This window comes from Pelophylax lessonae (assembly GCF_965119305.1).
Source record: "Pelophylax lessonae genome assembly, chromosome: 6".
In the NCBI taxonomy this organism is placed as follows: domain Eukaryota; kingdom Metazoa; phylum Chordata; class Amphibia; order Anura; family Ranidae; genus Pelophylax; species Pelophylax lessonae.
The window spans coordinates 96,171,079-96,183,500 of NC_138773.1; the positions used below are offsets into that span (position 1 = coordinate 96,171,079).

The window sequence follows — 12,422 nt, forward strand, 5'->3', positions numbered from 1 at the left end:
CACCCAGGACCTGTAACGCTACAGAACTTTGTTTACTGTACCTATTTAATCTTTTTTTTGGGTTTCCCTCTTATTGGTGTTTGTGGCCCAAAAGGAAGTGAGAAGGTGACAAATCTTTTTTCTTCCCTACTACTTATGTCCTTAAAAGTATTTTCAGTGATTTTATCTAACCAGGTGTGCCAGAGGGGCGGAGGTAATTTTTGGAGTTGAGACGCAAGAGCACTGAATCCAAAAATCACCAAGCAGCTCCTTCGGAGATGGCACTACACCAATGATGTGAAATCTCCCAGGCAAGCGTTTCACCATCAATACCGCTCAAAAGGAACAGAAACAACACTAGGTACATGTCCCCTTTGTCTGCATGATAAGGCCACAATTTAGGATGCTTGGAACAAGATTAGAGAATATTTGAATACATTCTGGTGTCTGTTTTGCAGACTTAGGATAGAAGCAACATGTGCGGAAAAATTGGGCTTTTGGTATAGGATTCAAACCATAATCCTACAGAGGTACTGTTGATGAGTCAAGTGATGCCTGTGCAATGTCAAGGAGCAAGTGGCTGACGCTGTGTTCAAATAACTCAGCAGACTCCTTCATGCATGATGCTGGGGCTATGGCAGGAGTAGCTGTGGACAAGGAGGCAGAATAAGCCACTCTGGCAGTTGCGGTGACAGCGCACTAGTCTCTGCTTGGGTGACAGAGGATATGGGGGATGAGGATGGTTTAGTAATCCAGTCCACCACCTTCTCTGCATTCTGTGGCTGGATAGCACATCAATAAATACAGGAAATAGTGCCCTGCCTGAGGACAGACCACGTCCACCCTTGCTTGTGGACACAGATGCTGCTGGCCCACCACAGTGCCATGGGAACGTCTGCCTCTCCTTGTTGGCCTTCCAGACATGATGTGGGGGACTTATTACCGAAATGGAGAAGGGGAAATGTGAACTTGGATGCACTTCAATCAATTGAAAGTGGTGTTTGGTGCACTTTAACTCACTACACAGACACACTCCACTGACACACTACATTATACTACAGTAAAACTGCACTGACACACTTCAATATACTGTAGTAAAACTGCACTGACACTCTTCAATATACTGCCGTAAAAGTGCACTAAGGCACTTCAATATACTGCAGTAAAAAGGGCACTAACGCACTTCAGTATACTGCAGTAAATGTGCACTAACGCACTTCAGTATACTGCAGTAAACGTGCATTAACGCAGTTCAATATCCTGCAGTAAACCTGCCTTGAAACACTAAACTAACAATAAAGTAAAAAAGAATGGCTGCACTACACTTACGCTGCACTATCACTATATTCACACTTAACTGACACTATACACTCACAATAGAATAACAATAGCACTCTATAGCACACTAACTTGCTAGCAGCAATAATAAGAGTCCTGTTCTATCCATATCAACTCCAATATCACACTGCAAATGGCTGCTCTGGGAAGGAACCTTTTATAGTGGGGGGGGGGGGTCTATGAGTGAAGAGCGCAGTGATCATTTCTTTCTCCAGTCATGGCTCTGACAGTGTTCTGTGTCCTGATTGGGCAAATCCTTCATTGCTTCAGTCAATCAAGGCTTCCAATGCACTGTGCAGCGCACAAAGCATTGTGGGGCACTCGGCGGGCTGAACAAACAGCCAAACTCCCCGACAATTCGGGTGGCCGCCTAACGGGTGAACAGCCAATGTTCGGCCCAAATTCATGCTTGGGCCAGACCGTTCGCCAACACTACCTGTCAATGGTCCCAATGGTATGGCTATTTGGTATATATGGCTAATATTAAAGATTCAGTCACTTTGAGTTTTTAGGCAACCAGATCAATAACACATTTACCCAGCGAGATGTAAAGGGTGATGGACATATGAGAGCTGCCATTTCTTGCTCTAAAAGTGGTTGTAAACCCACTGTAAATATCTCCTAAACTTGCACCGTTTAGGAGATATTTAAATTGCATGCAGCCGATGACGTCATCGGCGCCTGCACTCTGAAGAAACGGCCCCCTGTGCTGTTTCTTCAGAGCCCTGTGCCGTGAATGACAGCTCCCGCAGGCATGCCAGTAATACAGCCAGAGTCCACAGACTTAGAAGGAAGATAGGCAAAGATGGATGAGGCTGCCAGCAGGGAGCCTGCAGGGCTTTGTTTGCAGGAAAGTGTCACATAATGTGCTAGTATGCCATGCATCATTCAAAATGTCAGAACCAATAGTGTCAAGTGGGTTGGACTCAACACAACACAGTGGGTTGGGTAACAGAAGTGAGGAGGATGTGTGTGTACTTAGCCACTCCCCAGGGGGCATGGCTACATAAAGCTTTAGAATATCAATGATATAAATGTGTTTTTTTTTTTTTACAAACCCGATTCCAAAAAACTTGGGACACGGTACAAATTGTGAATACAAACAGAATGCAATGATGTGGAAGTTTCACATTTCAATATTTTGTTCAGAATACAACATAGATGACATATCAAATGTTTAAACTGAGAAAATGTATCTTTTAAAGGAAAAATAAATTGATTTTAAATTTTATGGCATCATCACATCTCAAAAACGTTGGGACAAGGCCATGTTTACCACTGTGTGGCATCCCCTCTTCATTTTATAACAGTCTGCAAACGTCTGGGGACTGAGGAGACAAGTTGCTCAAGTTTAGAAATAGGAATGTTGTCCCATTCTTGTCTAATACAGGTTTTTAGTTGCTTAACTGTCTTAGGTCTTCTTTGTTGCATCTTCCTCTTTATGATGCGCCAAATTTTTCTATAGGTGAAAGATCTGGACTGCAGGCTGACCATTTCAGTACCTGGATCCTTCTTCTAAGCAGCCAGAATGTTGTAATTGATGCAGTATGTGGTCTGGCATTGTCATGTCGGAAAATACAAGGTCATCACTGCAAGAGACAACATCTGGATGGGAGCATATGTTGTTCTAGAACTTGGATATACCTTTCAGCATTGATGGTGCCTTTCCAGATGTGTAAGCTGCCCATTCCACACGCACTCATGCAACCCCATACCATCAGAGATGCAGGCTTCTGAACTGAGAGCTGAGAACAACTTGGGTTGTCCTCTTTAGTCCGGATGGCATGGTGTCCCAGTTTTCCAAAAAGAACTTCAAATTTTTATTCGTCTGACCACAGAACAGTTTTCCACTTTGCCACATACCATTTTAAATGAGCCTTGGCCCAGAGAAAACGCCTGCGCTTCTGGATCATGTTTAGATTTGGCTTCTTTTTTGGCCTATAGAGGTTTAGCCGGCAACAGCGAATGGCACGGTGGATTGTGTTCACTGGAAATGTTTTCTGGAAGTATTCCTGAGCCCATGTTGTGATTTCCATTACAGTAGCATTCCTGTATGTGATGCAGTGCCGTCAAAGGGCCCGAAGATCAAGGGCATCCAATATGGTTTTTCGGCCTTGACCCTTACGCACAGAGATTGCTCCAGATTCTCTGAATCTTTGGATGATATTATGCACTGTAGATGATAACTTCAAACTCTTTGCAATTTTTCTCTGAGAAACTCCTTTCTGATATTGCACCACTATTTTTCGCCGCAGCATTGGGGGAATTGGTGATCCTCTGCACATCTTGACTTCTGAGGGACACTGCCACTCTGAGAGGCTCTTGTTATACCCAATCATGTTGCCAATTGACCGAATACGTTGCAAATTGGTCCTCCAGCTGTTCCTTATATGTACATTTAACTTTTCCGGCCTCTTATTGCTACCTGTCCCAACTTTTTTGGAATGTGTAGCTCTCATAAAATCCAAAATGAGCCAATATTTGTCAAGACATTTCAAAATGGCTCACTTTCAACATTTGATATGTTATCTATATTATATTGTGAATAAAATATAAGTTTATGAGATTTGTAAATTAGTCCATTCCTTTTTTACTCACAATTTGTACAGTGTCCCAACTTTTTTGGAATTGGGTTTGTATATTAGAAACTGTTTTACTAAATAATGGTGATACAAATTATGATGTTTCTCTTGTTATTTGGGTTTTTTTAATAACAAACATGGTATACTTACCTCCTCTGTGCAGTTGGTTTTTGCACAGAGTGGTCCGGATCCTCCACTTCTCGGGTCCCTCTTCGGCTCTCCTGGCCCCTCCCGCCTGGTAAGTGCACCCACAGCAAACAGCTTGCTAGGGGGGCATCAGAGCCAAGGCACAGCTGTCTGTGCCTATTCAGACAAAGAGCCGGGACTCAGCCCCGCCCCCTCTCTCTCTCCCGATTGGCTGAATGATTTTAATTGACAGTAGTGGGAGCCAATCGTGCCGCCCTGCTGTCTTAGCCAATAAGGAGGGGAGTCCCAGGCAGCTTAGACACTCCTGCAACATCGCTGGATAAAGACGGGCTCAGGTAAGTATTAAGGGGACTCAAGGTGGCTGCTGCACGCGGAAGGTTTTTTTTATCCTAATGCATAGAATGCATAAAAATAAAAAAACCTTCTGCCTTTACAATCCCTTTGAAATTTCCCATCTTCCTACAATTTGGCTGTATAACATTTTAACAGATTTCAAGGTTACTACATGCTTGCCATTGCCAACAGTACAAAATACTATTGGAAGGTAACCAGTTGAGTTCTGATACCTGTGTACCCTTATGGACTAGAGCTTGTTTATTTGGCAATACCTTTGTCAAAACCTAAATTGGTACTAAAAGTAATGACATATATGATGCAGTCTGTCACTAGCATTTACAAAGCACTCTTTGTTTTTGCCCTGTAATTTATTCCTAATTTATTTTCCTTGTTATATTTTGTATTAAACAGGATTTATAAAGTGCCAAAAGTTTACACAGCGCTTTACAATATAAAAGGGAGACAGTACAGTTACAATACAATAAAATACAAGAGGGTTAAGAGGGCCCTGCTCATAAGAGCTTACAATCTAAGATTTTACTGTTATTTTTTAACTTATTTTACCAGACCAAGCTGCCTAGTAATAGTGGCAGTTAGAGGGCTGGGACATAGCTACATAGTAAGTCAGGTTGAAATGAGACCACCTAGTTCAATCAATAGAAAAAAAACACAAACCATTTAGCATTGACAGAGTTGCTTACAATGCTCTGCTTTAATTTATTTAATTGGAAAAAAAAAATTCCCAAAGGAAAAAAAAATACAAAAATTTCTGTAACTGCCTAAAAAGTGTTAGCTGAAGTTAGGCTTTAATTTGTTAGTCACTTATGTAATGTCCATCTAAGTCTGCCAGTCTATCTAATACAACCCTCTCCTCCATAGATAGAGGAGCCAACGTAAGACAAGAAGTGTGTTACTGGTCAGGTCACCTGGTAAAAATAATGAATAATGCCTAAAAAAAAAAAAATTAAGGACTGGTAAGCTGCAATATTTTAAATGTTTGCTATTTAATTTAATTTCGCTTTAAGATAACAAATGAATGCATACATTTTTTCTTTTTTTTTTTGAGGGGGGAGAAGCAATACTCTTTTGGTAATATTGCTTTGCAAAAAATATTTTATTTATTACAGGTACTTATATATCCCCCATACTCATCATAGTGTTTTGCATACACATTTACACCAGTCCCTGTCCTCAAGGAGCTTATAATCTAAGGTCCCTAACTCACATTAATACATATAGTAGGGTAAATTTAGACAGAAGGTAATAAATCTACCAAATCTAACTAGATCTAATCTATCTAGATTCAAACTGACTACCCTAGTGCTGGCAAGCAGAAGTGCCAACCACTTAGCCACTGTATGTATCTTTATTTAAAAAACAATTTTAACTTGCAGGACTGTCATATGTAATTTAAAAGTCATTCCTTTAATCTACATATGGATGAAACAGTTAATAAAACATAGAAATAATGTTATTAACTTGTACAAGGCGCAGTGTATAAGAGCTACATCCTAGGATAATTTTAAGATTTTATAGGGTGTATCTCTATGCCCACGATCTGGAAGTGGTCAAAAGAATTTAGAGGGATGCATCATCTGCTTTTTATACTATATGCTAAAATGACAGACAGACAGATCCAGATAGCCTTATTGTAAATATATTTTCATGTATTAATATAAACAAGATCTACCTCCATTAGTGACTCGTGTGGCTTTTTCAGGTCCACCAGATTGAGGTTTCCAATAATAGGAAGAGGTTTAGGACCTGGAGGCATCTTTTCTTTGCTCTTCTTAGATCCATTAATCCAGTAGAGAAAAAATACAATGCAGGCTGTAAAATACAACAGCAAGTCAATCCTTGTCAGGACGTAGGAGAGAACAGTCATAGTGAGCGGCTGTTCTAGCAATTTGCTAATGGCATCACTACACAACATTTATCTGCATGGGATTGGTTCTGAATTCTGAGCCTGTTGTTGTATTGGTTAGTTTCTTTACTTTGTGATTACATAATCTAGAAGCTATGCGCCTGTACTCTTCAAAACTGTTTAAACTGTTTTTGTTTTGTTAAGTAAAAGCGATTGTTATTTTCATTCAGTTTTGATGGCAGAACATAATGTTCACATTATTCAAGTTAAGGCATGAATTATGCCTTAAGCAATATAATCTGGGTATTGCAAAACAAACTCACTTAGGTTATATAAGCAGCTGCACAATTTTTAATAGGAGAGGTGGCATAGGCAGCAGCTATGATCAATGGGATTTGGGATACATTTAAAAACTGACCATCTTGCATAGGGTGGTGGAATGCCATTGGCACCCTTCTACCCTCATAACCACCTACCTACCATCACCTTTTCACCTTGTGAAAAGCCTGCTGCAGACAATTATATAAATAAAACGTATTTTTGCAAGTGGACATGTTAAAGAATACTGATTCAGAATAAGAAAAATATTGGGTTAATATTATATTGATAAAAATCTGAGTGTGAACTGGGGAATAAATTAGACTCCTTTCTCAATGGCTTTCCAATCAGGTCAAGCTGTTAGTCTTTCAGGTGGACCAGATTGGAAGATTCATACGCGTTTATGGGTAGGCGGATGTAAACAAAGTTTTGTCTATTTGCATCTGCCTACCTCCGAATCTGCTCAGGTCTGGGAAAAAATGGAAAAGGATTGTTTTTATTTCCGTTACTCTAGACCTAAATGTGGTGAGTAGGAGAAAGCCTGATGTAAGCAGACACAAGTCTATTTATATCTGGCCACTCATAAAGCCATCACGGGGCTGCCACAGTATGCTGCTAAAATGCAGACAAAAACTGAATGGGCACAGATGTCACAAAACTGACACAAAACTGACATCCATTCTGTTCTGCTCTAATGCATCAGCAAATCTGTTTAGGGATGTGAGGGGACCCATAGAGAGGCCCAGGCTACAGCAATCCAGTCTGACACAGGCATCTGTGCACAGTCTGCTTTAAAGTGGTTGTAAACCTTTATGTACATATATCCAGTGAAGTGACTGACTTCAGGTGATATAGAGAGATGAAACAAATCCTCCAAAGTGCTGAATTATAAAGCTTGTCTGAGAGTTCCGAAAAAGGGAGCGGAGAGCTGAAGTTACACTCTGCAGATTTCAGTGAGCAGAGCTCTGACAGCTGATTGGTGGAAAGGAACACACTTTGGGCTCCTTTCACACAGTTCGCCTCCATCGGCTGACTCCGTGCTGCTCAGCGGGAGATCGATACACTGATCCCCGCTGAGCAGGCAGGTGACAGCTCCCTCTCTGCTCTGTGTGCGGAGAGGGAGGTGTCAGAGCCCCGTTGCTCTCTATGGGGGAATCGGATCTCATCCGATCCCATTCGATCCAATCCCCTGGATGGATGTAAAATAGGGTTTCCATCCGTCTGGATTTTACGGACACGATCGGATACGGATGGCAGCGGATGTCAGAGGACATGTCTCTTTGAGCTCTCTCAACCAGAGTGATGAGTGGTGTGCCTGGACCCCACCCTGGGCAACTTAGCTTTCTTTCTTTTTTCCTTCGTCTTCATCCCACTTTTCCTGCTGCCCAACCCCCCCCCCCCCCCCCCTCACTTAAATTATGTCTGACAGCTTATCCAGCCCAATTAACTCTCCTGAGGATATTTTATGTTTGACCCAGTGCACTCGTTTGGCTGCACTTTTTCTGTAGATCACAGGAGTGTAGATCGTTCTGCACTCCTGTGACCCGTTTTCGTCACAGTGCCGGTCCGGGCTCTAGAAAGTTTGCGATCATATGGCCGGGATCCACTCACATGCTGATACCAGCACCTGGCTTAGCTTAGTAACCAGTCGTCTGCTCAGGGAGCTATAAGAACCGAGCGATTAGCTGTGTTTGATCACTTGGCTCTCAGCCTTAGAGCCAGCAGGGGACAGATGCAGCATTGAACCGATGCTGCATCCACCTAGGTAAGGTAAATTGAAAAAAACAATTTTTACAGGTACTGGGCTGAACATTCACCTGCAATACTAGAGTGGAATAATCCGAGATCCCCCTATGGGCATTAAAAATATCCTGGACCAAAGTGTTAAACACCGCCTTGCTCAAACACAAAGAAACCAGATAAAGTGTACCCTTTCCTAATGTGTTGTATGCTCCCCTTTTCTGACATCACTTTGAGGCAAGCTGTTCTCCACTGTTTGCGAACCTGTTGGTACTACGCTGCATGTTGGCCGTTTTTTTTTTTCTGGTAGATCTCTACGTGTTTTTTATCTGTTACGAACGGACCTGCTGTCTATTTACCCTGTTCTATGTGACTCGGGTTTGTTGACATTTTACATTCACCTTTCTCACCCAAACTGTTTTGTGTATTGACTCTGTATGCTACAACACATCTGTATCTACAAAATGATGTATCACTTGTACTCATGTTTTCTCTTTTACGTTTCATAATAAAAAAGAATTTGAAAAAAAAAGAAACCAGATAAAGTGGTGTGCATTTTGGAAAAAAACAGAAAATTCAATACACTGGGGATTTTTGGCTCTCCATATATCTATCCACAGTTGCAGGGGGGTGTTTATCTAATTGAGGGTGTATCACCCCAATTTAAGTCCCCTAGGACAAAAAGAGAAAGCTCTGGTTCATCCAGGGAAATGCTACCAGCTGTCGCAGGACCAAGGTGGAGAAAGGAGGCGGCACATAGACCAGGGCTATAATATATTGGACAGCAAACAATGTACAATGCACAAATATGAATCTGCCTTCATGGTCAATACATGATGCGAACACCTGGAAGATTAGGGATCGATGAACCAATAGGCTCCTCCCTCTACCATAGGAAATTCTCATACTTTTCTTTTAAAAAGTGAAAGTAAAAGAAAATCCCAAATTTTAGGTTGTCCCCAGAAAAGTAATAGAGGGTAAATGTTCTAATAGGGACACTAGTTCTGGTGACCTGGGGGTCCCAAGGAATTACCGTAATTTGTAGGGATTTCCTCTCACTTCCTGTTCGGCTATGGGACAGGAAGTGGAGGGAAATCTCCGTAATTGGAAACAGATGGTGGAAAAAAATCTGACAGGGGTTATGACCCTTCCTTACTCAATCCAAAATAAAATAAAAAAAATGTTGCCTATAGTTCTACTTTAAGGTGAAAAACCCCTCCACTAGCTATTCCCACCCCCCCACCCCCCCCCTAAAAACTTACCTGAGTCCTGTATCTGTTCAATGCTGTGCCCATCTGCAGAAGAAGATGAATAATGGGCCATACACACTATAAGATTTTCTGAAGACTTTTTCCTTTAGACTTACCAAAACCAGATAATATGAGGTCAAACCTAAACACTTTCAATTTGTATGCAATCTGGCAGGCCCTTGCACTACATAGAAAAGGTAAATCTGAAGGAAATCTAACCACAAAAGTTGGATAGTGTGTATCCAGCTTAAGATGTATGTGTAGGGCTATGGTGCTACTCTGTATAGGGACGTGAGTTATAAGGATAGAGTTCAACACAACTGAACCCAATTCCAGTGCTATTAAGAAAAGTGACTAGTGCTGGAATATATGTGTCCCCTTATATTGAATGCATGTACTGTACATGCTATCCATATATACAAACAATACCAACAATCAATAGTAAACCAATACAATAATTAAATAAGAAATTGTAAAAATATATGATCAGTGCTTAGTGGTCACCCTTCCACCTTGAAAATGAAAACACAAATAAATGTGCTGAACAATATATTGATATCTCTACCAGATGTGAAGTGTCTTGGTGCACATTCTTTCACGATCCAGTGATATCATGAAACAATGTTGTGCAAAAAAATGTTTGTGCAAATAATATATATAAATATATGAGATATATATATATATATATATATATATATATATATATATATATATATATATATACAGTGCCTTGCAAAAGTATTCGGCCCCCTTGAACTTTGCGACCTTTTGCCACATTTCAGGCTTCAAACATAAAGATGTAAAACTGTAATTTTTTTGTGAAGAATCAACAACAAGTGGGACACAATCATGAAGTGGAACAGAATTTATTGGATATTTCAAACTTTGTTAACAAATAAAAAACTGAAAAATTGGGCGTGCAAAATTATTCAGCCCCTTTACTTTCAGTGCAGCAAACTCTCTCCAGAAGTTCAGTGAGGATCTCTGAATGATCCAATGTTGACCTTAATGACTAATGATGATAAATAGAATCCACCTGTGTGTAATCAAGTCTCCGTATAAATGCACCTGCACTGTGATAGTCTCAGGGGTCCGTTTAAAGCGCAGAGAGCATCATGAAGAACAAGGAACACACCAGGCAGGTCTGAGATACTGTTGTGGAGAAGTATAAAGCCGGATTTGGATACAAAAATATTTCCCAAGCTTTAAACATCCCAAGGAGCACTGTGCAAGCGATACTATTGAAATGGAAGGAGTATCAGACCACTGCAAATGTACGAAGACCTGGCAGTCCCTCTAAACTTTCAGCTCATACAAGGAGAAGACTGATCAGAGATGCAGCCAAGAGGCCCATGATCACTCTGGATGAACTGCAGAGATCTACAGCTGAGGTGGGAGACTCTGTCCATAGGACAACAATCAGTCGTATACTGCACAAATCTGGCCTTTATGAAAGAGTGGCAAGTAGAAAGCCATTTCTTAAAGAAATCCATAAAAAGTGTCGTTTAAAGTTTGCCACAAGCCACCTGGGAGACACACCAAACATGTAGAAGAAGGTGCTCTGGTCAGATGAAACCAAAATCAAACTTTTTGGCAACAATGCAAAATGTTATGTTTGGCGTAAAAGCAACACAGCTCATCACCCTGAACACACCATCCCCACTGTGAAACATGGTGGTGGCAGCATCATGGTTTGGGCCTGCTTTTCTTCAGCAGGGACAGGGAAAATGGTTAAAATTGATGGGAAGATGGATGGAGCCAAATACAGGACCATTCTGAAAGAAAACCTGATGGAGTCTGCAAAAGACCTGAGACTGGGACGGAGATTTGTCTTCCAACAAGACAATGATCCAAAACATAAAGCAAAATCTACAATGGAATGGTTCACAAATAAACATATCCAGGTATTAGAATGGCCAAGTCCAGACCTGAATCCAATCGAGAATCTGTGGAAAGAACTGAAAATTGCTTTTCACAATCGTTCTCCATCCAACCTCACTTAGCTGGAGCTGTTTTGCAAGGATGGGCAAAAATGTCAGTCTCTCAATGTGCAAAACTGATAGAAACATACCCCAAGCGACTTACAGCTGTAATCGCAGCAAAAGGTGGCGCTACAAAGTATTAACTTAAGGGGGCTGAATAATTTTGCACGCCCAATTTTTCAGTTTTTTATTTGTTAAAAAAGTTTGAAATATCCAATAAATTTCGTTCCACTTCATTATTGTATCCCACTTGTTGTTGATTCTTCACAAAAAATTACAGTTACAGTTTTATATCTTTATGTTTGAAGCCTGAAATGTGGCAAAAGGTTGCAAAGTTCAAGGGGGCCGAATACTTTCGCAAGGCACTGTATATATATATATATATATATATATATATATATATATATATATATATATATAGTGCAAAAAATGCAAAATCACAGTAATAATTAGTGCCAAGGATTATATGGTAAAGTGCTATGTGCAAGAAAAGGTCCCCACAAAAAATAAAAGTATATAGTCCAATGTTATGTACTGTATATGTGTAAAGCTCCTGCGTTTTTAGTATAGGCTGGATTTGCAGCTGCAAAATCTCCACTCAGTAGTCATGTAGAGATGTGTTGAATACCAGATCCAACTCTCCAGGACTCATCACCGTGGGCCTGTCAGCTTCAACATACAGATATATACACACTCAATGAGATGTTCCTGGAGTGATAGGATGTATATGATAGTATGAAGGTGATGTGCTGAAGGGACAGGTGTGAACAGTGACAAGGATGGTAATCACTTGATAGGTTTGTATAGGAGAGTTCAAGATGGTATTTAGGAATGCAGATAGGTTAGTATCGAGTATGCTAACAGGTGGTGAGGACAGCAGATGACA

At 40.7% G+C, this 12,422-nt stretch overlaps 2 protein-coding genes across 2 annotated transcripts in view; both read right to left on the reverse strand.

The window, feature by feature from the left end:
* The window catches only part of LOC309558803 (cytochrome P450 2K1-like), a 112,723-nt gene extending 106,372 nt beyond the window's left edge, over positions 1-6,351 (reverse strand). Inside the window, exon 1 of the mRNA XM_082261864.1 lies at positions 6,073-6,351. Coding sequence (XP_082117990.1) covers positions 6,073-6,315 — 243 coding nt within the window. The 5' untranslated portion in view covers positions 6,316-6,351. The remainder of the gene's footprint in view (positions 1-6,072) is intronic.
* Positions 1-12,422, reverse strand: part of LOC309558636 (uncharacterized protein) — a 526,969-nt gene that overhangs the window by 324,042 nt on the left and 190,505 nt on the right. The gene's annotated exons all lie outside the window — the stretch shown is intronic.